The sequence below is a fragment of the Mixophyes fleayi genome, chromosome 4 (genome assembly GCF_038048845.1).
Source record: "Mixophyes fleayi isolate aMixFle1 chromosome 4, aMixFle1.hap1, whole genome shotgun sequence".
NCBI lineage: Eukaryota > Metazoa > Chordata > Amphibia > Anura > Limnodynastidae > Mixophyes > Mixophyes fleayi.
In genome coordinates this window covers 339,431,934-339,457,686 of record NC_134405.1, presented here as the reverse complement: position 1 = coordinate 339,457,686, position 25,753 = coordinate 339,431,934, and the positions used below count along the sequence as shown (strand labels likewise).

The 25,753-nt window shown below is 45.2% G+C and overlaps 2 protein-coding genes across 2 annotated transcripts in view; one reads left to right on the top strand and one right to left on the bottom strand.

Annotated features, from left to right (window-relative positions):
* WNT5B (Wnt family member 5B) overlaps positions 1–25,753 on the bottom strand; it is a 75,020-nt gene that overhangs the window by 29,594 nt on the left and 19,673 nt on the right.
* FBXL14 (F-box and leucine rich repeat protein 14) lies at positions 1,295–4,567 on the top strand. Its single transcript, XM_075210622.1, has one exon. The coding sequence runs from the start codon at positions 1,600–1,602 to the stop codon at positions 2,800–2,802; it is 1,203 nt and encodes a 400-aa protein (XP_075066723.1). The 5' UTR covers positions 1,295–1,599; the 3' UTR covers positions 2,803–4,567.

Sequence of the window (25,753 nt, the reverse complement as noted above, 5' to 3'; positions counted from 1 at the left end):
ACCAATTTGCGAGGGAATAGGATCAAGAGGACAGGAGGTAGAGTAGGAAGATAAGAAGAGCGTAGAAATTTCCTCTTCATTTGTGGGGTCAAATGAAGAAAGGGTGTCAGAGGGTAGTGGGAAGGAAATGAGCTGATGGCTTGTCGAGGAAGAGGATACCATTTCTAGTCTGATCTTGTCAATCTTGTCCTTGAAGTAGGAAGCAAGATCCTGAGCACTGATAGTAGATGGAGGGTTCGGGGTGGGAGGATTGAGAAGATGATTAAATGTATTGAAAAGGCGTTTGGGGTTAGAAGCCTGAGCATAGATAAGAGATTGAAAGTATGTTTGTTTTGCAGTGTCCAGAGCATTTCGATAGGAGTGGTAGACAGAAGTATATGTGAAGAAGTCATTAGAGCTTCGAGATTTACGCCAGTGACGTTCTGCTTTACGGGACAGTTTTTGAAGATTTCGTGTTGCTTTGGTGTGCCACGGTTGACATCGAAGTCGACGTGTAGTATGAAGTGTCGCTGGAGCCACTTGATCAAGGGCCGTTGCTAAGGTTAGGTGCGCATTTCAGTTTATCAGTTACCCACACGCAGCGGAGGTGGCCATTTTGTGCGCTAACCCTGACCGACAAGAAGTGAATACACACAGACATGTGTCAGGGATGTCACTAACAGGCAGAATGCTGGTTTGGCCAACAAGATGGCTGCTTGTACGCTATGTTTGCAGCTCTGTGAACGATTTTTCCTGTGGGACATCATTTTACTACAAGATTTGGTGGATACTTCTGATTGGTTTGTAGTTCTGATATTAATGAGAATAAGGAAAATATTATGTTAAATTTGCATTCACATAGTGCAGGACTGGTCAACCTGTGGCTCTCCAGGTGTTTGCGAAACTACAAGTCCCAGCATGCTTTGCCAGTAGTTGCCTTATAGTTGTCAGGGCATGCTGGGACTTGTAGTTTCCCAACACCTGGAGAGCCACAGGTTACATTGTGTATCTCTGCAGTCAGTGGATCCACCATTATTACCTAAGAGAACTTTATTACAGCTGGCAGACTGCAGCCATCAGAGGGTTAAACAGGAAGGAGGAGGAGGCGGGGCGGTCACCATGGTGACGGACCTCTACCGCTGAGAGCGCCTGGCGGCTGCTGCTGCGCGGGAGACAAAGGAGCCGCCATGCCCCGCCCCTTCCCATCACAATTCCCTCCGCCCCCTTTCTTGTCCAGACGATCGGCGGCGCGCAGCTGTATCTGTTCCCCCCACCCCCTCCGCGCATGCGCAGCAGGTACCAGCCGCTTTCCACGCGGCGGCGGCGGCGCGCACGTCCAGGCGGAGAGAGCCGCGCGCACGCCGCGTGTTGTTAACGGACCAGTGAGGGCTCCGGCCGGCGGTTTGTTGGAAGTGAGTGAGAGACACCGAGAGAGACGGAGAGAGAGCGCGAGAGAAGGGGGCGGAGCTAGGCCGGGGCCCACCACCACCACCACCAGCAGCACCATGACCGGGAGAGCGGGGCCGGGCTGAGCTCGGACGCACCATCACCACCTCACGCCGGGGACCGCACGACGCTCGCAGGCCGCGGCCTAGTTCGGGGGATGCCGCCGGGCTGAGCATGGAGACCCACATCTCGTGCCTGTTCCCCGAGCTGCTGGCCATGATCTTCGGCTACCTGGAGGTGCGCGACAAGGGCCGGGCCGCCCAGGTGTGCGGGGCCTGGCGGGACGCGGCCTACCACAAGTCCGTGTGGCGGGGGACCGAGGCCAAGCTGCACCTCCGCCGGGCCAACCCGTCGCTCTTCCCCAGCCTGCAGGCCCGCGGCATCCGCCGGGTGCAGATCCTCAGCCTGCGCCGCTCCCTCAGCTACGTCATCCAGGGCCTGCCCGACATCTGCAGCCTGAACCTCAGCGGCTGCTACAACCTGACGGACAACGGCCTGGGCCACGCCTTCGTGCAGGAGATCGGCTCCCTGCGCTCGCTCAACCTCAGCCTGTGCAAGCAGATCACGGACAGCAGCCTGGGCCGCATCGCGCAGTACCTCAAGCGGCTGGAGGTGCTGGAGCTGGGCGGCTGCTCCAACATCACCAACACCGGCCTCCTGCTCATCGCCTGGGGGCTGCACAGCCTGAAGAGCCTCAACCTGCGGAGCTGCCGGCACGTCTCCGACGTGGGCATCGGGCACCTGGCCGGGATGACCCGCAGCGCCGCCGAGGGCTGCCTGACCCTGGAGCAGCTCACCCTGCAGGACTGCCAGAAGCTGACCGACCTGGCCCTCAAGCACATCTCCCGGGGGCTGCAGGGGCTGAGGGTGCTCAACCTCAGCTTCTGCGGGGGGATCTCCGACGCGGGGCTGCTGCATCTGTCGCACATGGGGGGTCTGAGGAGCCTGAACCTGCGCAGCTGCGACAACATCAGCGACACCGGCATCATGCACCTGGCCATGGGCAGCCTGCGCCTCTCCGGGCTGGACGTCTCCTTCTGCGACAAGGTGGGCGACCAGAGCCTGGCCTACATCGCCCAGGGCCTGTACGGCCTCAAGTCCCTCTCCCTGTGCTCCTGCCACATCAGCGACGACGGCATCAACCGGATGGTGCGACAGATGCACGGGCTGCGGACCCTCAACATTGGGCAGTGCGTCAGGATCACGGACAAGGGCCTGGATCTTATAGCCGAGCACCTGAGCCAGCTGACTGGCATTGACTTGTATGGCTGCACAAGGATCACCAAGAGGGGGCTGGAGAGGATCACCCAGCTGCCCTGCCTCAAAGTGCTCAACCTGGGACTGTGGCAGATGACTGAGAGCGAGAAGGTCAGGTGAGGGCCCCTGGGCCCACCTCATTGACAGGAGACTCTAGGACTGATACCTTATACTGCCTATAGGGCCACGAGCTGTGTAGAATGCGGCCACCACGGCGAGTGCCACGGGGAAACCGCTGGCAGCCCTCCCTCCTGGCGGTAGACATGGCTGTACAGGGGGGGGGGGGTGTTACCATGTATAAACTGGTATCATCACAAGAGGTTGAAGGAGCTCCCTGATTTAAAGGTACGGGTTTAACCAGTACATCGCTCCCTGGCACTGCACAGGTTAATGCCAACAGCTCTCCTAACGAACATGGGGGCTTTTCGGAATGAGCATTGGAGTCCAAAATTATTGCAACACCACGGACGGTGAGGAAGACTGAATTATATTATCCCCATTGCTGTTGGTATAATTTAGTGCTCTTACGCTGTATGGTTAGAGCTGAGCCCTGGCACTGAAGTGGTTAACCCACAGCAACAATCCCTGTTTCTCCAGCGACGGGAAGGGTTAACGGGAGCTGCACCGCTAACATTTCTTAAAAACCAATTTTTTTTTATTTCGTATTGTTTTATATTTTGTAACTAGTTGAAACTTTCCAGTATGCAAAACTGTACTAAACATTCCCCTGTCATGTAGCTGACACCCTCCCCTCATTGACCTATTGTCAGTTACAGGTCTCTGTCACTTAGTTTCTTTTTATTGGTGTTCATAGTTCCTGTATTTTACTACTTCTATTCCTTATGGCTGGCTACCTCGTTTTTACTTTTTATGCTATGGAAAGTAGAAATCATGATTTATTTATTTTTAATTTTTTTGCCCTTTTTATTTTTGTGCCTAGACTGGAAATTAATCTCTCCTTCCCCCCCCCTTACGGGTTCCTTAATATACTGACCTATGCTCTCCCTTTACTCCTTGCCCTTGTGATAACATCAGTTAGTCTGTGCCCACCCCATGCCTTACGGCTGGCCTTTTAATTTAACCCAAGTTGCTCAATGCCAGCCCTTATGCACATTGCGAAGTACTGATGATCCATCTAGTTGGCGGTTAGAGGACTGCCGTGTGTAAAGGTGGCTTAAAGTAGATCTCTATATTATTTGGTTTTTTAATAATCTGTGCCCTATATTTTACACTCCAGACTGGTTTTAAGAAGTCCGTTGGCCACGATGAGCTTATTATCCTTCCCTGTAGTGTGACGTTTAGAGCTCAGACCATAATGTTGGAACTTCTATTATGTTATCGTTCCTGACATCTGAGTTTTAGAATTGAAATGCAGAATTGCAAGCCTTTCTCAACTCTTGCTGCTGGAGGTTGTGCAAAGCCTAGGTCCTCGCTGTTGACGATAGTCAAATTATATATGCAAACATCAGACTTTACCTGATCCTTATTCCCCCCAACACATGAGTGCACCTTTTTTTGAGGCGTTTTGTATAGTGGGAGCACAATCCTTGGTCCTATCGGATCAGGGTTGGATTCTGTACTCGCTCTCTGTTCTGTGGATCACAAAACTCATGCAGCTTGTTTAAGATTTTTGAAGAATTCACACATGAACTTTTCTTGGTATTTTCTATTACGTTAAAAAAAAAAAATGAACTTTTCCTTTCCTCGCCCCCCTCAGCATTGCCACAGTTGGATCTCACCTAGAAACGTGCCGAATTTCATTGTACTGTCTGTGAATTTGTATAAAAGAAAAGATCCTCTTAAAAACGCTTTATATTCTTACAGTTAAAGGTTAAACGGATATTTATATAATAAAAGAGGAAATATGATGTATGTTTTTGAGAAATATGCTGTTTGTGTGTTAATGTTGGGGGGAGATGGGTGAAACAGACAATGTGTTCCTCCGGCACTTTCTGTCTGTGCGGGACAATAACACTCATTCTCCAAGTGGATGGATGTTATTGTCCCAGGTTACACAGATCAGACCCATGCAAGATGGTGAATGTGATCCATGGTATCTGACACATAATCAGGAGGGATTTTGGCCTACTTTTAGAGTTTATAAATTTAATGCTGGTTCTAAACCCGCGCAAAGAGTTGAATGTCTGATAAACTGGTACATTACAGTATATCCTATATTAGTACTTGTAGAGCAACCGGTCCCTATCGTCCATCTTTATATATGTTCAATAAGAAACTTGGAGACTCTGGACTGATAATGGTCTTGTACGGGCATAAAACTCTGATCTTTGTACAGCGCTGTGGCTTAGGTTAGAGCTCCTATAAACTCACTGTATAATTGTGCTCTCTTTAGCCCAGGGATGAAATTGGGTCACAGCTGACAGATATAGTTTCTGTGTTATCCCATACTTTGTGTTACAAGTCTGTGCTCTTATAGGAGGAGAGGACGAGTAGACTGCTTCTAAGGTCTTACAAATACTATTTAATGCTTATTTTTGCTTTAGGATAAGACCTTTGGTAAATAATTGTTAATAACCCTACTCCAGTATTTACATAAATAGGCAGCTTGTGCAAGAGTAAATATTATGCATTGCAGACAATTATATAAATAACATTTCTAGGAATTAGTGTTAATCATGTCCTGTCTGTTGGGTGTGTTACTATGTTACAGAACCAGTATTAATCTGGTGTCACCAGAGATATGTCTGGCATTATAGCAGGAAGATCTAATAGTCTGTGAGGCATCTGGGCAGGGAGCAGTGGGGGAGATGTAAATGCTTCAAGCATTCAGCCATTGTTCAGGAAAGTTAGAAGCAAGTTAGCTGGTCCACCCCCACTCTCCTCGCTCAGTCATGCATACAGAATCCCCTGTGTCAGGGAGGGTGGGGGGGTTCCCTTTAAATGAAGCAGGGAGGGGGCTGGTTCCTTCCCTCTGACATTCCTCTCTGCTCTGCTGCATGAATGCGGCTTTTACAGAAGTGACGGAGCCACAGCTTTTAGGAAATCACAACAATTCGTTTAGGGCTTTAGCTTATCTAAATTACTCTTTACTTGATGCAGTTTTGCAGGAACATTATAAATTATATTTAGTAGCTGCAGTTTTAGCTGTTCCTATCTTGTAGTGTAGCGTCCTCATCTGCTATTGTTATGAGCAAAAAAAAAAACAGTGCATAGACAGATGTACTAGAGACTGAAAACCTAAATATCCCCGTTAGTGTTATTTACAAGTGTTCAAGACTAAAGCTTTGTTACACGAGGTCGTGATTCATAGGGAAATCTCTCTGCAGAGTGAACTTCTGGGAGTAAATGTATCAAGCTGAGAGTTTTGCGGTGGGTTTGAAAAATGAAGATGTTGCCTATGGCAACCAATCAGATTCTAGCTGTCATTTTGTAGAATGTACTAAATAAATGATAGCTACAATCTGATTGGTTTTTCAAACCCGCCGGAAAACTTTCAGCTTGATATATTAACCCCCTTTCCCCCGGTCTTTATACCTAGTGAAGGACAGACACTCACTCAGGAGCATCTGGGTCTAAAATGGGCGATGACAAAGAATGAGAGATCACCCCTGGGTCAGTGTCGGGGGCGTGCGACCCTTTCCTTACAGATCGCTACTCTATAGCGCCCCCTGCAGGCTCCTCTGTGAGGGTATGACATCTAATCTCACATAACCAATAGTGTAGTCGTACCACAGCACACCTTATCTAGGGAGCTTACTTTGTGGCGCCAGCTGTTTTACAAGTCTGTCTTGTGCTGGGACTTGTAGTTCTAGAACCACATCTTAGCTACCTCTAGTAATGCATCATATCTCATGAGAGGGCATTTGTCTACACATTATGTATCTGAGCTCTTTATACTGCCAAACTGGTGTTGGAGCTAGGGTGCCAGGTCACGAGATTATTATAATTTAATGTGTGTATAAATAGAGCTTGTGGCGTTATAAATCAGCACTATACACTAGGTTCCTTTATGTTACATCAGCAGTGACTGTAACTCTCACATTTAGTTTGTAAAGTTATTGCACCAACAGTTCAAGAGCAGCTGCTGTCCCTGATTACAGATGGTGGGTCGGGATCATATGTATTGTGAGGAGGACACGATTTACATGTTTCCCACCCTAATAAAATAGACTGCCATGTTTATAACATTATTAGGGTGGCTCTAACAAACTTTGTAAAACTTAAGGATACATCTATAAAGTTACAATAGAGACCAATGCAACAAATTAGTTTAAGAATAAAGATTAACAAACCGTAACAGACTGTCCCAGAATAATACCAGACAGGTTAATATGTAACCAGACCTCACCCTCCAATCACAGAGCATCTGCCTGTTCCCACCAATACATCCCGCCTGGATGCACAATTCAATCATACAATAATAACGGGCGCTCAGGAAGGCTCATTCTCTGTAATAACACTACATCTCCCAACTATAATATATAGGGTGGAAAATGTGACATTTCCATATAATGTATCTGTAAGGAGTCAAAAAACCAGCACCAGACAGTAGATATAAGACATATACAAATACCTTAAAGTAGTAAAGGAGAATGACACAGTCTAGAGGACAAAACTGTTATAAAGGAGCAGGGGTACAAGGATAGTAAAAGACCACATCAGCAATGGCCTTGGTTTTATACAAGTCCCTAAACCGCACGATAACTTATCAATGGACAATAGAGGAATAATATATCTTATACGAGCTTCAATTAACAAAGCAAAGCTGCTTATGAGACGATCCTCCTATATAGCTGTGATCACTGACCAGTCATGTGACATCACTACGCTACATGAGAGAACCACTGTCCCCTACATATTATATACTCTGCTGGCAGAACTGAGGGTTAAGGACTAAGCAGCTCTGTAATGTAACTGCTTTGTGCTGTCATATTTGATCTGCACAGACTGATCTGTACCAGAGAGGTCCCCGCTGGCTGCGCTGTATGTAGCACTGAGCCTGCGGACTGGTGGACAGCTCCCGTTTCACATTAACCTACATCCCACTGGCTTCTAATTAAGTCATGTATTGTATAACTCCTGACACCGAGGATTTCATTCCTAGAAAACATTTGTTGCCCCAGTTATAACCTTGGTGTTCAGCTTACATGCCGTAGCACAATAATAAGGAAGAATCCCCAATGTTAATAGAGGGAGATTAAAGCCTTTGGTGCTGTCTGTGATACACGGAGGGCAGCCAGCGAGTGCTACACATCAGTACAACCCACAGCTTAGTAGCAGATTACAAACTGCAGTGACTGCTCTCAGCTTGTAGTTGCTAATCTTTAGACACTATCCTGTGGCAACAAAAAATGAACAGATATGAACATGGGAAGAGAATGCAACATATTTAGTACAAGTCAATAAGTAAAAAAAAAGGTGGAAAACTTAATGCTATGGGAATGTAAACTATCCAGAAGATCCTGTGTGCAGTTAAGTACATTTAGTACCTATAGATGCTTTACAGCTAGTAGTAGCCTCTGCTGGCCAACATGTGTAATTACATCTGAGTGTTGGAGAAGGCAAGAAGCCACCCACCATCCAATCAGGAGCCAGGTATAATGTCTATCAGAGGTGGGAGGAATCAGCACCTATTTACAACAGGGAGGGGGATAAAACAACTTGGGTAGTAAATGCTATGGAGGAAGTGGGTCCAAAAAGTTGGCTTTGAAAAACCATTTGGCACCTAAAATTTGTCAAAACGAATGTATTCGCCGATCTACGTCATACAGGTAACATTAGTAGATTGGCCGTTTTAAATAATTTACCCCCTACTGTAAATTATATGTATATTGTAAGTCACCAAGCTGTAGGCCAATACCATTGGTCTAATATCCGTAATAGTTTCCCATAAGGGGAATATTCCTTATAATAGACAGGTTTTCCTAATGAACACTAACGAGATAGCAATGTCAGGGCTCGCCCTTTATACAGACAATATTTACAGTACATGAACATCACGTGTGCATTATATAGTCCTCTAGCCCACACAGCGGTTCATGAAGAAAAGAGCGCACGATGATAGATTGCACCACGTCAAATCCAACACTGTGTGTACCACTTATAAAGCCGTGAGTTATACAGCAGAACTGGTTAGTCACCAAACATATATAAAGTTCTGTTAGTGGGTGGTATGTTGCGGAACACGTTTATAAAGTAGTACCGAGCGGTTTTCGGAGAGAATGAGCAAATTCAGTCATTTTGTGACATCACCCAGACAAGAGGGAGAACAGGAATTGTGAATCGACAGAATGGGAGACTCTGAAACTGGGGTGGTGGTGACCACCCCCCAAACCAGCATTGTGACTGGATCATATAGCCCACTAAGCACTTTTTACCCTTACAATCTGGCTGGGCCTATATGCTGTCTGTAGCCTTTCCTCTCATGTATTAAACTCGTACTGACCAGCAGCGTTCTCTCCTGTAATGTCCGGGAGACACCCATATTAGGCAGGGGAACTTACCCGCCACAACGTGGGTGGGGACACTGTGAATCTCTATCGTGAAGTCCATTATAATATACTAAGGAAAACTTACATAGACACTGAAAGCTAGATAGATATAGACAGATTTTCATATATGGAATTTTAATGTATTTTTTTTAGGCAAATGCAATTAAAAACAAACAGATATTGCATATAAGACCAACATCTCTGCATATTCCTAATGCACATACAGCTTTTATGAAGAAAAAATAATTAGTCCTAGGCTACAGCACAAGTCGACTGCAGTGCCGCTCTCAGCCAGGGAGGGGCAGTGTGGCTTCACAGACCGCACACAGTCACCTCAGTGCTTGTAACAGGAGAACCGCCAAGCTGATTTTCAGCTAATTACCCAGACTCCTTTGTGCTGCAGGAAACAACCAGTCCCTGAATGGAGAAATACCTTTGCAGAGAAAACTTTTAAAGGGGACACACAGAAGCGGATGCCATAAATTACATCAAAACGTTTCACATTGGCAGCGCCACGGAAATTGGGAGCAGTCGCACAGAAGGTCCCCGTGGCTATGTGAAATCAGTTGTATCAATATATCAGCAAAAACCACTGACAAGTGAAGTGAATAACATTAATTATCTGGTTACAATGGCACCTGACAAGGGGTGGGATATATTAGGCAGCAAGTGAACAGTCAGTTCTTGACGTTGATGAGTTGGAAGCAGGAAAAATGGGCAAACGTAAGGATCTGAGCGACTTTGACAAGGACCAAACGACTGGGTCAGAGCGTTTTAGCATCCTGGTACTCAGATTAAGTCTTAACGAAAGACAACGTTTTAGGATTCGTCTGAACACCGAACCAAATGCTAATACAAATAAACATAGGATGTAATGGAAGCTACACACTTGAGCTATAGGTAAAGTCATAATAGTACAAATGAAGTTATAGTTGGATATCAGTTGATTAAAGCTCCAGGGAAGATCACAGTCTGTTCCCTCCTCTGCCGTTAATGACACTAGTTATGTGTATTGTTAATACTGTGTCAGAGAATAAAATTTAATTAATTGTGTTGTAGAGTTTGTTGCTGTAATTTGTCCTATTCTGCCCCCTGTAATTGTTGTCAGTGTTACTATTTAGTATTATTGTTTATTTATATAGCGCCACCATATTCTGCAGCGCTGTACAGAGAATATTTATCCTTCACGTCAGTCGCCCCATTGGAGCTTACAGTCTACATTCCCTAACACACAAACACTAGGGGTTCATTTTGACAGAAGCCAATGAACCTACCAGTATGTTTTTTGGAGTGTGGGAGGAAACCGGAGCACCCGGAGAAAACCCACGCAAATACGGGGAAAACATACTAACTGCACTATTCAGGAATGGATCTCATGACCCTGGCGCCATGAGACTGCAACGCTAACTACTGTGCCACCGTGCTGCAAACTAATTAAACTGTCCTCCTCTTGGTCTGGTGTGAAAGCTCTGCCCCAGACCCCCTGCGATGACTTATCCAAAAAAAAAAAAACCTCCACTGCCATAATCCTATGGTGCACACAAGACATTGCTGCCTTTTACTGAAGCCGCGGGGCAGATAGGTTTATTTGTGATGTAATTGGCTTGTGCGCGACATCTCTGCTCGTTGGAAAACGATTCGCTCAATGCTAAATCCTTCGAAAAATGTCTGGATTCGGCCATAACGCCAAACTAAATCCAGAACTCAGCACTAAATGCAAATTACAAGCAGCTTCGTACATCTGGCAAAGTGATTTTTATTAACAGCATTTTCTATGTATCTAGAAGTTTTAGGAGCTTATTGGAACTTTTTATAAAATTCGGATAAAGTTGTAATCAGGACACAACAACTTTCACTTTTTTTAGCCACCTTTTTGTAGAAAAAATGCTGATAACAGAGAGTAAGAGCTTATACATAGCTGCAAAAAAGTAAAAATAATGTAAGTTCTATAAAGGATCGGAAAGTGTTATATAAATGTTATCAGTAGCTCATTTATATAAGGCAACTTGGATTATGGGCTTAGTGGCCCTTTAAGAACCCCTTGTCTTAATCGTTATAGTCTAATAACTGCAATTCATTTGTAGATACGGTAACGCAGTTAGTGGGAAAAGCATCAACAGATGGGTTATGGGAGAGCAGATGACGAAGTTGCTCTATGGCACAATCTAGATCCCGTCCATGGAAGGAACAGGACCCCGGTGTGGAGCAGTCATGTAGCTGAACTACCCCTCTGCCAGATCGCACACACACAGGATAATCACCGTAAACGCAGAGAGGAAACCGTCTTTTGCCTCCAATATCAAACCTAAGTACTAAATCCGCCAAAATCACCTGCTCGCTAATGTATCCCAGCTGCGCCGTAAATCTGCTAAACGCTGCAGTGTGTGTAGGGGAAAAGATTGCAGAGCCCGGGGCTTATATATAAATAAAAGTACGGTCTCTCAGATAGTCCACGTCTTGGTCCCGTATCTACAGATGCTGATCCTCGTCTGCCTGCGTCGTTGTGCGGTCACTTTATACAGTGGACATTGACAGGGATACACGCAGTGACCAAATGACCTTTATACGGCAACAGCAGCCAGTTGCCGTATAGGACAGCGATTGACCCAGGAAAAATTACAGAAAAGGGGCGTACAACGATGGTACGTGAACTAGAGAAGGCCACGGACCGCGGCTGGACCACTTGTTGCCCTACTGGCACTTTAATATTTATCGAGGAGTATGGAAAATAGATCTTGGCGACAGTGATGACACCAACATTCTCTTATAGTCACAACAAACAGTCATCCAAAAAAAAAACAAACACCAATGGAAAAAAGACCAACGGTCATTTATGGAAGTGAAAACCCACAGAGCAAATGCTACGTTTGCGCAAATGCAAACACTGTCAGGGGGCAGGGAAGAGTTCTCCGGTCTACAAACATAGTCACACAGCTTTCTCCTCCCCACACAGAAGGACTTGAATTAAACTAGGTGATCAGATTTTGTAAATTAGTGTGCGCACTGCCTCAAATGGTCGGCACGCTGTTGGGGTGTGGCCAGTCCTTGCATGAAGTGGGTGTGGCCAGCCCGCAGAGGGTGTGGCTTAAACCAGGCATGTGCAACACACCTACTGCAAATCCAAAATGTTTACCCTACGCTAAGGAGGGCTGTACTCAGGTGCAAAAATGAAAACGTTGGACTTTGATGTGACACTATTCAAAACAAATTACTAATACTGTATCGTTTTTCATTTAAATGGCCACCAGAAAATATAAAATCTGTGATCGTCTGCCTTCCATGCTAGAACACAGAAACAGCCCTGGGGACGTGGGCAGGCACAAGGGCCTCAGCCTAGGGCGGCAGACTTGATGGGAGCTGGATGTGCCGAAGGCTTCTTGACAATATCTGGGGCTGTTTAAGGGAGAGGCACAAAGTGCAACATGTTTTAATCCAGAACCGTTTAAAATGTTTGAAATGACCTTTATCTGACCAAGCTCTGAAATCAGCCAATACAGTCGGACTGTAGATCACCGTATTGTTCTATAGGCCGGACGTCCGATTTGCATAGTTTGAAAAAAAATCCCCCTCTAAATCACAATAATAAAATGGAAAAAAAAAAAAAGGTAAAATCCAGCCAGCACTAGAAGGTGGTGAATGATGAACGCAGCTGAACGGAAACGCCAATAAAATAAAACTCCAGGGCTTCACTATGCAATGTAAAGTTTAAGAACCTTCGTATTGTATGTTGAACGAATACTCATGAAATATGGTTCAAACAGCATAAGGGTTAAAGTTGGACTTTTATAATAAATTGCCCAATTATCATATATAGGGAGATCTACCTGGAATTCAGGAATCTATACACACACACAAAATAGGGACAAACTGCATAATAAAAAATGTTTTTATTTTATGTAAGAGGCAATTCCTGCCACCTATTGTTATTCTCTAGGCCTTGGATGTTTACTATAGAGGAGTATTTAATATTCAAAGGTGCAGTAAACTTAGCATGATGGGAATTGTAGTTCTCCGAGATCCGTATCCTTATAGGTCATTTTAAAATGTTGGCAGCTCTGCACTCAGGATTACTCCACACAAGGCAACGGTGTGACGTCTCCACTTCTGTTTCCTGGATTCCAATGCTGAAGTATATGTAATTGGTTTAATCACCTTGTAAACAGTGTCGTTTTTTGCCTGCATGGATACAGTCACATTAATATTATATACCGCGCACGGGCTTGTTGTTTCTCTGGTTTTGCCTTATTGTCATAGCAGCTGTCCATCAAACCTATTTAAGGCACATTTGGGTGCGGCTTACAAGCCAAGCTAGATGTAAACTAGAGACGCTCAGGCTCGGTTCCCCGAGAACTGAACACACCGGAACTTAGCAGATCCGAGTACTGAGTCGAGACGGCTCGGTACTTTTGCGCGCCCTCGGAATTGAAAACGAGGCAAAACATCATTGTTGCGTCGTCGGATCTCGCGAGTTTTAGATTCTATAAGTACCGCCCACCACGGCGATCCAGCGCCATTTCACAGAGGGACACAGAAGGGGTAGCACAGTCTGGAAAGTAGTTGGGCAGCGTCATAGGTAGAAAAGAAAGAGGAGGGGTAGCAGTGTTCTTCAAAGTCTCCAGTGACATTCAGAAGAGCTACAGTGCTAAATTGTCATTGCTGAAATACAAATAATAGGTCTGGCAGGCTTGGTCTTCTAAATCTGCAGTCTTTGTTTGAAAGTGTATGAAAATATTGTGTCTGTTAGGTTGTCAAAACTGACTGCAAATAACTTGAAATTAGTGTTATTAAGGTTGATAATGTAGGGGAAAAAAAACCAAAACCAAATTGGGATGCAAAAGATGAAGTTAATCCAGATCCAAAACCAGAACACGGCGGTCAGTGAACATCTCTAATTTAAACCCCTATACCTGGGCATCTGATTTTAACTGCATTTTAATGGTGTTTAAAGCATACATGGCAGTGTAGGACCTGCATATAGTGAGACGCTGGGACGCAGGCTTACATGTTTTGATCAAAATGTGAACTAATACCTCATGTTTTCAATTTGCTAGATACACACAGATAAGCAGTGTAAAGTATTATATATATATATATATATATATATATATATATATATATATATATATATATATATATATATATATATATTATGTAGCAATGTGTGATATTTGCAAGCATACAAAGCTAAATACACAAAAATAACACAAGTGTGCACTACTAATTCTACTATAATTTAAATGTACAGCTCATCTGGATTCCATCTAATTTTGTTAATGTTCCACAGCAGATATTAATGACCTGTAAACGACAGCGCTGAGGTTTAAACTTCTAGCTAATGTTTAATTAAGTAATGAAGCCAGTAGACTTGGAGAATGTCTGTAATCTACTCCCAGGCTGCCTCTGCTAATCTCATCCTCTCACAGATCCCCCTCCGGCTTTTTCATGAAAACTTTTTTCCCCTTCATGGGGAGATCCCAGTTGGAAGTTTCGGACCTCTCTCTCTCTCTCCACACCCCAGGGCGTGCAGTAATCCCTGCATCCTGAAAGTGGGTGTAATCATGCAGAGGAATTGTGCAGCAGGACAGAAATAATTGATTAATTCATTATTTTCAGTGTTGGTTGAGACAGAACTGAGGAGAATGTAACTCGTCCTGTCCATAATACACACAGATCTGTCAGTCTGCGTCCCCAGATGTAATTACACGAACTCTCCCACTCAAGATGTCATTCCTCCAGCATCATAAAATCTATGTCCAGAGACACTTTCTGTAGTATGCACAACCGACGCTGCCCAGTCCCTGCATCAGACGCAGCCCAGGCCCTGCATACGACGCTGCCCAGTCGGCCCATCCGACGCTGCCCAGTCCCTGCACCCGACGCTGCCCAGGCCCTGCACCCGACGCTGCCCAGGCCCTGCACCCGACGCTGCCCAGGCCCTGCACCCGACGCTGCCCAGTCCCTGCATCCGACGCAGCCCAGGCCCTGCATCCGACGCAGCCCAGGCCCTGCATCCGACGCTGCCCAGGCCCTGCATCCGACGCTGCCCAGGCCCTGCATCCGACGCTGCCCAGTCCCTGCATCCGACGCTGCCCAGTCCCTGCATCCGACGCTGCCGTAGTTCTCTAGACCGTGTAAAGAATTATATCCTACATGCAAAAAGATTAATTTTATTGCTCTACTGGAAATCAGGAATATTTACAAGAACTCATACAAGGCGGCTGAGGCACAGTTCTACACAAGTTTTCCCATCAATACAAAATGTAAGAACGCATCTGAGCAGCCAATTTCTGGCAGTTTGCAGTCTGTGGATGGTTTTTAAAGCCCCCTCTTGGCCCATCACTAACACGCCAGGGCACACCAGGAGAACACCAGCTATTTGCTTTCATTCTGTAACCTCTTCTAGAATGAGCGGAGGTTACAGCACCGTCCTCATCTGTCCCTCCGAGTCCCAGCCTGCAGTCCCTCTACGGCACGTTCCCGGGATGAAAGGGGCAGTAGCAGGAAATGAATGGCGCTCCGTGTGCCAGGCTCTGGTCATTATGCCGTTTCCTGCTGCAGTACGCTGGCTCCGTCACAATGGCCTATTCTACAGGGTGGAATGCAGCTCGTAATGGATCCCGCTGCTGCCGTCCCACTGCCACAACAATTACTTATACCAGAAAGTATAATAAAAAGAATTTATAGGGATTATTTGTAGAGTAAAACAATACGTGACCACCGCTGACAAGGGGGGGCTGTAAGAGCAGCTGTGAGATATTACTGAGCCTCAATTCCTGCTGCCAAGATAACACTGTACCCCAAACCCAGAATGTAGCAAAACCATCACCGCGCGTACAGAGTCAGCGCGAGGGGTTAATACAGCGTTACAATATGAGGAGGAAGATCAGAGATGTTGTAGAACTTTGGATAACTTTAGAGGTTGGATAGAACGTATGGATTGGGGTCACAGGTCAGGTCAAGGGTTAAAGTACACCCACTGGTCCCCGGGAACAGCCAAGAGGCCCCCCAGCACACACACACACTAGTCCCCAGCCACAGCCATGGGGGCCCCCTTTCCCCCGCACACCCACTGGTCCCTGGGAACAGCCAAGGGGCCCCCCAGCACACACACACACACACACTAGTCCCCAGCCACAGCCATGGGGGCCCCCTTTCCCCCGCACACACACACCGGTCCCCAGGAACAGCCAAGGGGTCCCCCAGCACACACACTGGTCCCTGGTGTCTCAGCCAAACTCATTCACCTCAAATCTCACACAAGGAAGGGGGGTGTTGTCCACAGAGGGTCTCCAAAAAGAGTCCCTCGCAGGGGCACTCCGGTGTGATGTAACATCGCAGATGTTGAGGTACCCAGAAATGCGCACAGCTGATGTTTGGCAGCTCATCACGAACAATTGAATACCCCCCCCCCCTAAGTTTGCCCGACAACCGCACCTGAATCTGCATCTTAACCCACCTCTGCGATGGTTTGTTGCCAACGTAGATACATTTCCTGCTGCAGAATTACCTACGCCCCAATCTTTCACTGAATATTTAAACGACACACAACATTGACACACACAGCTGTGTAAGATTAGTGTGAGCCGTGTACAAGACAGTCTCCTCTCTTCTACCGTGTAACCTGTCACATGGCATCTAAATTACACGCGTGTAAGATAAAACACAGATAGAAGTATTTCTGAATATGTTTTGCATTTGGTGATGCTGTTACACGATCCAGTTGGGGGGACGGACAATTTTTTTGTTAAATAAATACTTATATGAGGTTGGTTGTCGGGGCTGTTTCTCTAGGACAGACATCACAAAATGTGCAACACTTACACTACCAAACCACCACCACATGGCACCACGGAGTGCGTCTTTCAATAAACCTATAAAAAGATGTTTTAGCTCCACATACATTATACTACTAAGAAGATTATTGATAAAATAGCTCATATATGTGTAAAAGTTTCATCATTTGGGAAAACGCCAAGCAATCTACAATTAATCCAACGTAGATGCGGCAGATAGATGTTGTGGGTTTCTCGCGAGTGCGTTTGTTTTAGCCGTATCATTTGCACCAGGTGCAGGGAGGTGTAAGTGCCAACTGATAGTGATGACTGTTACGGAATAGTCTTTGGATTATAAATTGCATGTATGTATGCTACTAGCTAGCAAAACACATGTGTATGCAAGTACGAGAGACTATAAAACACACATTGTATGTACAGTACACATTAATAACATCCTGATTGTATATATTTAAAGCACGTCCTTGTATTAATGATTATAGTATTATGTGTTCATTTATTTGCTAAAATATTTTGTGCATGCATTCTGATAAGACTTTATGGGGCACATTTATCAATATTCACATAAAGTGAAAAGTAGTTTTCAATCCTTATCGCAATGATAAGGATTGAACTATTTCTTACATTTATGTACAGCCGTGCACAGAAACAGCAGTTCCGAAAAACTGCTGTTTCAGTGATAAAAAAAATCATACTTACCCCCCGCTTCGGAAGCGCTGTCTCCGGGTCTTCTCTTTACTCTTCAATTGCGCATGTCCAGTTCCAAGAACTGGACATGCGCACACAGATCCCCTCTCTGTCTCTGCAATGATAGTTGCAGAGAGAGCGCGCTGAGTGACAGGGAGGGATCATGTGATCCCTCCACACATGCGCTGTCCAGCTCTGCTCTTCGGAGCAGAGCTGACAGCATTAGATTTCTTCAATTCCGATGATGTACGCCAGCTTCAGCTGGTACATTAACATGACAAGTTCCCGAAAAAATGTTTTTCCGGGACTTGTTAGATTGCGGCCAGGAGCAGTCACCATTCTGTTGTATGGTGACTGCTCGCAAAAACGATCTGAAGTGAAAAGCAGTCATTTTCATCAGTCATCAGTACGATGGGACTTTAATATATTTGCGTTGGACACTTTCTGGACCAAATTACACGGTAAGTGCAATACCGTTTTTTTCTTAAATATGCCCCTATATTACACACGATGCGTGTACCCTACAGTCTGTTCTCTGTCTACATACGGCAATAAAACCTTTAAGCAGATACATTTCGTAATAGTTGCTAAAATTCCTTCACGTGCAGCCGGACACTGAGCAAAGTCCGGGTCACAAAGTGATGTCGCTTAAGGAATTAGATGGGAGAAGGGAAACTAATCCTTAGCGGTGGCATTTGGATAGTAAGGTGCGATGCCCCGGTCTGCGTTCTTCAAACCTTTATGGGTCGGGATAGTTACGCGTTGATTTGCCTCATGTTATGAGTATTATAGGTTTACGCTTTGTAACGGTGGCATCGGTGTCTTAAATGGGAGATACGGGGTGTTGGAGGGTGTTTGGGGTTATTGGCAGATTACTGCTCTGACTGGGAAACCAATGTAGACGCTGCAACGCCTTGATGCCATTCGGAGTAGATTTATATCGGCAATCTCAAATCTCCATCAGTCCCCCTTCGCCTCCTATGAGCCGAAACGGAAGCAGAGGAACGATCTATTAGTGATCCTCCCTCCGATATCCAATCTAAATGGAAATATGGTGCAAGAGGATATAAATCACTTCTCCATAATTATATACTGTAGAACAGAATCTGCTGTATAACATGCAGCGACTGAACACTCGGATATAACCGGTTACACATTGGTCAGGCTCTCTTAGCCGTCTAGGTGGTGTCTCATGGCAGAGATCAACGAGAGTGATAATTAATTATACGTTCTAGTCCTTCGCGTCTTCGTTTACATCCCAGGGGGCATATTTAATAAAGCACGATAGTGCTTTTAACGGATAATTAAGGTCCCACAGTGTCCTCCGCAAATTTATTAAGGGGGCATCGCAGCAGATATCATGGATATCTGCTGCTTTGCACTCCTCTTCGTTTTTGGGAGCAGTCACCATTCAACAGAATGGTGACTGCTCCTGGCCGCAATCTAACAAGTCCCGAAAAAACATTTTTTTCGGGAACTTGTCATGTTAATGTACCAGCTGCAGCTGGCGTACATGAGGAAATCTAATGCTGTCAGCTCTGCTCCGGAGAGCAGAGCTGGACAGCGCATGTGTGGAGGGATCACATGATCCCTCCCTGTCACTCACAGCTCTCTCTCTGCAACTATCGTTGCAGAGACAGAGAGGGGATCTGTGTGCTCATGTCCAGTTCTTGGAACTGGACATGCGCAATTGAAGAGTAAGGAGAAGACCCGAAGACAGTGCTTCCGAAGAGGCAGGTAAGTATGATTTTTTTTTTCACAGAAACAGCAGATTATCGGGACTGCTGTTTCTGTACTCCGGTTTTGATAAATTTGAGAAATGAATCAATACTTATCCGTCCGATAAGGATTGATAACCATTTCTCTATTTCAACGTTAAATGATAAATGTGCCCCATAGTGAGTAAAACACCTATCTGGACTCTGCCAAATTCCCTACTGTTGGAGGATGTTAGTTGGCTCCAGGAGGCCAACGTAACCGTGGAGGAGATCCAGGATGTCATCGCTATACTTCCCACCTAAGACTCGTAGCCTTAAAAAGCGGTACAACTGTGATTCAGAACGGGCACCTGCTCCCTATCACTTTCACCAACCGGCCTGTGCAAAGGACCCCAATAAATGATGAACGATCTGGCAAAGTAGAGGTGGAAGGTGTGTAACATCCAGCATCCAGTCATGCAGTCTCCATTTACAAACATTTGTGACACAAATTGGGTCGTTCTTAAGAGTGACACCAAGCGTGGTACTGTGATAGGATGCCAGCTTTGTAATAAGACGGTTCGTGAAGTTTCATCCCTGCTGGATATTCCACGGTCAACTGTAAGTGATATTGTTAGAAAGTGGAAGCATTTAGGAACAACAGCAACTCAGCCACGAAGCAGAAGACCACGTAAAATCACAGAGTTGGGTCAATGACTGCTAAGGCTCATGGTGCGTAAAAGTCGCCAACGCTCTGCTGATTCCATAGATGAAGAGTTCTGAACTTCCACCGGCATTAATGTAAGCACAAAAACTGTGCAGTGGGAGCTTAATGGATGGGTTTCTATGGCCGAGCAGCTGCATGCAGCCTCATATCACCAAGACCAATGCCAAGCGTCGGATGGAGTGGTGTAAAGCTCACCGACACTGGACTGTGGAGCAGTGGAAACGTGTTCTGTGGAGTGATGAATCACGCTTCTCTGGCAGTCAGATGGGCGAGTCTGTGTTTGGCGGATGCCGGGAGAACGTTACCTGCCTGACTGCATTATGCCAACTGTGAAGTTTGGTGGAGGTGGGATAATGGTATGGGGCTGTTATTCAGGGTTTGGGCTAGACCCCTTATCTCCAGTGAAGGGCAATCTTAATGCTTCAACATACCAAGTCATTTTGGACAATTCTATGCTTCCAACTTTGTGACAACAGTTTGGAGAAGGCTCTTTTCTATTCCAACATGACTGTGCCCAAGTGCACAAAGCAAGGACTACAAAGACATGGTTGGATGAGTTCGGTGTTGAACTTGACTGGTCCACACAGAGCCCTGACCTCAGCCCCATCGAACATCTTTGGGATGAACTGGAACGGAGATTGTGAGCCAGGTCTTCTCCTCCAACATCAGTGTCTGACCTCATAAATACTCTACAGAATGAATGGGCACAAATTCCCACAGAAACACTCCAACATCTTGTGGAAAGACTTCCAAGAAGAGTGGAAGCTGTTATCACTGCAAAAGGGTGATCAACTCCATATTACAGTATATGTATATGAATACAATGGCATTACAGTCTCTGTTGGTGTAATGGTCAAACGTCCGAATACTTTTTTCCATATATCTATATCTATCTCTCTCTGTCCACCATCAAGTGAGGACAGGTCACGGCAAATCAAGTAATTTCGCCCATGCCCCTTAAAACAAAAGCATCATTCTATCACTGGGCAGGGCCAAAATATTGCGATTCTCTGCAAATCGCGTCATTGAAGCTCCCATTACTTCACAAGGTAGTGGGTAGGATGAGAGAGAATTTTCTGCTTTTTCTGGGAGACCAGAGGCGTATTCTTTTTTTTTTTTTTTAGGGGGGGCAATTAGTGGCTCACACACTTTTTAACTGATAGAAGCGGGGGGCTTCCAGCGGCAGCTCGCTATACTCATGTTCCTGGCGGCTTCGGGAGTCTCCCGGACACTTCGGGAGAGTGGGCGGGTGATAGAGACACTAGCACACTGAGCATCATGGGAAATATAGACACAAGTTGTGCGGTTATATATTTTCATTCATGATAACTGTCCGTTCCCCATGTATTTCTGCCCTACACGCTGCAATGGATTTGAGCTGGAGAAAGGAGGGTCTCCGTCCCCCACGGCTGACTGTTAGCAGCAGGAAAACCGTTATTGCTCTTTTTCTATCTTGGCAGCCCCGGCAGAGAATCTTAATCACATTCTTTATGCGTTTGAATTATTTTCAAATCTAGGAACAAAATATAATCCATAATCATAATGCACAATAAAAAAAATAAAATAAAAAGAGCCCAGTGCCCCCCCCCCCCCCTCCCTTGCACTGGTAAATGGATCAGACCTGAATGAGGTGAGAAGGCTGCACAGCTCCCAATTCTGGGCTTTGGTTTGGATTACAGGAAGTAGCACAGGGGTGGCCATGTTGGAGCGTCCCTGAAAAGGACTATTTTACTGCAATATAAATATTTTATGCTGGGATTTGCTAGTTAAATAATGTAGGGCTTTAAAATAAGGAAAAGGCTAATTTAGAGATCACTGACACGTTTTGCAGTCAGCCAGCAGAACGCAGATTGAGTCAAACACACTGGAACAGTGTCATATAGGAATATACATGCAAACAGACATGAACACTTAAATACCGAGGTAGAAACTTATATCCAGACTCCAAAAAATGATGCAATTTACCACACGAACATGTTTTGCTTCTGGTTTTCCTACTTATTTTGCAAACGTTGCTGTGGCGTGCATGCCAAGTAAACAGAAAACTATGTGGTAATGGAAAGGATTTGTTCTTCGTGTCTGTGGCATATATTGCTGCTAACTGGGCAGTTCATATACTTCTATAATTCATATATTTCTCACACACACACAGATATGGCAGTGTGCGGTGAGCCACGTAAAAAGGATTTCTCGACTAAACAGGCCTGTTCCGACGTCAGCAAAGTTAGATAACACAGTTCATCTTCCTCTGCAACATATCAAACTATTATTTCCAGGTGTTGTTCCTGACCATCACTGGGATCCCAGTGGTCTATGCTGGGAATTTAAGACCCCTCAAAAGAGGCACCAAGGTAGACCCCTCACGGATGAGCCATTAAGTGCAGAATGTCATAATTAAACCCAAAAGGACAGTCTGCCATCCCCCAGATTCCCCGCCATGCGTAATCTCTCCCTCGGGAAACAGGAATCACGAATATAGATTACATTTTCATTTTTCTACCATCATTAATCTCATTAATTTATAAGGTGTCAACATGATGGGTAATGGGGAGTACGGTTACACGCTGACAACACGCACAGAGGGGGAAAAAAAACCATGACGACAGGTTATTAAAGTTGATGGAAAAATAGTTTCTCTAAATCGGTTCCTAAGAAAATTGTTTAAAAGAAAAATAATAAAAAAAAAATAGAAATGCACTTGTTTTTTTTGACAGGGAAAATGGACATGGGTGAAACAGCGAGTTCCGATGGTACTTTGCAAACACGTTTGCGATTTAGCTGCGCAGCGCAAGTGGGCGGGGCATGTTTCTTGAGTACTGAGCCTTTCAAATACTGCCTTAGTCCTGATTTTAGTGGGGGCGATCCCAATTTCTTATCGATAAAAAAAAAAAAAAAGAGAAAAAGTGCATCCTACCGGAGAATGGAGCGCAGTTAGACGATGATCCTCCACCGACTCCTCCGCGGGTCTATTCGCTGACAAGTCGCTTTTGTCATTTGCAGCCACTGCCGTTCTTAACGCCAACGCCCTAACAGTTTATGTTTTTATAGAACAAATAGAGTAGCCATACATGGTCATCTGATATAATTAGCGCCCAGCGTCCATAGATTAATGCGTTTCCAGATGGCTCGTTCTGCAGAGGTCGAAATATTATCCATATCCAGGTATTAGAGTGCAATAGAACGCTGCCATCTAATGGCCAAATCACTATGAAAAAGAGCAGTATGCCGTAACTTGTAAACGGTGCGCCCTTTCAGAGATGGGAGTATCTTTGTTTTACGTAACCTATCTGCCATATTGGGTTGTTGATCTTAACACAGAGCCATACTGAGGGGGAAGGGGGATATGTTAAACAGACAGCCATATTTTTTTTCATCCCTGTAGCTACTGCAAAGACATTAGTTCCAGGTGTTTGAAGTCTGACGCATTTGTAAAAACCGTAATGTGGAACAGCTCCGTGATTTATAGATGAACTACAGAGGGGCAGGTTACCAGCCGGTCATGTTCTCATGTGATGTGTGGGTTAGACCGCTTTCTACCAGCGAGAATAAAGATGGATTAGAGGATCAGATGCACCGAGGTGTGGACCTCACTGGCCGTGGGTCCGTTCGCAAACCCAGTTCAGGGAATCTATACAAAAATGTGTTGAAATTTCTTGAATTTGTCATCGATTAAATAAAAATAATAATATTATATTATTATAATTAATAATATTTTTTAAGTTTAAAACTCATTTACATTTTGTTAAAATGCTTAAATGCAAATGGCCAGCATAGAACAGTGAACCACAAATTTCAAACTGCAATTTCTAATCGGGGGTCTATCATCACCATTTATTTATATAGCGCCACTGATTCCGCAGCGCTGTACAGATGACCTCACTCACATCAGGCCCTGCCCCATTGGAGCTTACAGTCTAAATTCCCTAACATACACACACACACACAGACCAGGGTCAATTTGTTAGCAGCCAATTAACCTACCAGTATGTTTTTGGAGTGTGGGAGGAAACCAGAGCACCCGGAGGAAACACATGCAAACACGGGGAGAACATACAACCTCCACACAGATAAGGCCATGGGTCTATGGATGATTAGACCATGAACATTTTTTTTTGGGGGGGGGGGGCCTTCGAACAGGTTGTAAAAAATAAATTCTGTCTTCCCAACGTCACCAGTGCAGCCAGGCCTCTTGTGAGCTGAACCAAACTTCACGAGAATGCCGCCTATGAATTCACTAGGAACTACCTCGTGCCTCAGTAACGTCACTAGGTCTTAGGGAACCGACGGCCTGCGCTTTGTGTAGGCAACTAGTAAACTGTAATTCGGCAATAGTTATCGGAGTGGGGCTGACGCAGGGGGCACACAGCCCCTAACAGTACTGGGCCTCTCACCAGCAGATTTCCCACAGGCCTCTGGTGCAGGAAAAGATGGCCGCCATCACGCTAAGAGTTACCATTTCCAGTTTGCTGCTGGCTTCTATAAACACAGCCACTTGCAGGGCAAAGGATACGAATGTGCAAGAGTAACCCCTTGTTACAGGTTCAGATATAGATATATTTATAGAATATTAACAAGCCCTCATGGGGGACAACAGAGGAGGCTCCTGGAAGTTTATGGGACATTGTACTCAGAAATCTTAAAGCTTCTTTTTTTTCCCCCCTTCTGACCAATCTGTCTCTGTCCTCTGTAGTTATTCCTGTCAGTGGAGCAGCCCCCGGCGCTGTGTATGAACGGAGGCTCAGTTGACAGAGAAGTATGGGGGCCGAGCCGGCTCTGCATCTCATCAATGAGAAAACGATTCTGTCAGTCCGCTAACAAAACTCAGCAACAGACACACACAGGCACAGTGGGGAACGTGTATCGCACACTGCGCCAGTGATGTCTGCCCAACATCCCCCCCAATCTCCAGCCTGGAAGACATATAATCCCCTGTTATTCCCCGCAAGCTTCTCCAGAAAGGGTTAACGGAGGGGGGGCAGATTTTCTACCCCCCTTCCCAGTGCCAGGACCGCCAAATGAAAGACAAAATCCAGTCCAGGGACAGCTTGTTTTATTTAAAAGCAAGAGCCCTTCAAAGAGCCAGAAAATCAGGATTAACCCCTCCCTCACCAGATCAACGCCAACTAGCCCAAGCCGAGTACTCCGACATAACGACAGAACGTACAGGAGGAGGTACCTTTATATAAAGCCCAGATAGATAGGATTCTGATGGGAAAAAAATATTAATATAAAACCTCCTGGGATGGATATAGGATATTTTAGGCCCCGATCTGTTCTGAGAGTTAGCAAAATTGTCCTACAAGAAGAGCTTCATTTACCAACAAAAATGTATATGTCTTTATCAACTATATACTGTGTTATAACAGTGCCCCCCAGTGGCCAAATTATCGTGAAAAAAAAGTGCACTGTCAGGTTTGTAGTGGTGAAGTGTGTTACCGTTTCAGATACATAATATATAATTATAACAAACTAGTGGTAATATGTGATATACAACAAGGAAAAATACATAACAGATATTGAGAACTACATTTAGTACATCTCTAATATATAGTGCACAATAAATTCTGATATATACATCCAACATACAGAACAAGATAAGTGGTACTGTGCACTTGTCCATACATCCAGCATGGAGAATAAAGGGAGTGATACTGTACATCTATCCATACACTTGGTATGTAGAATATAAGAAGTGGTACTGTGCCCCTATCCATA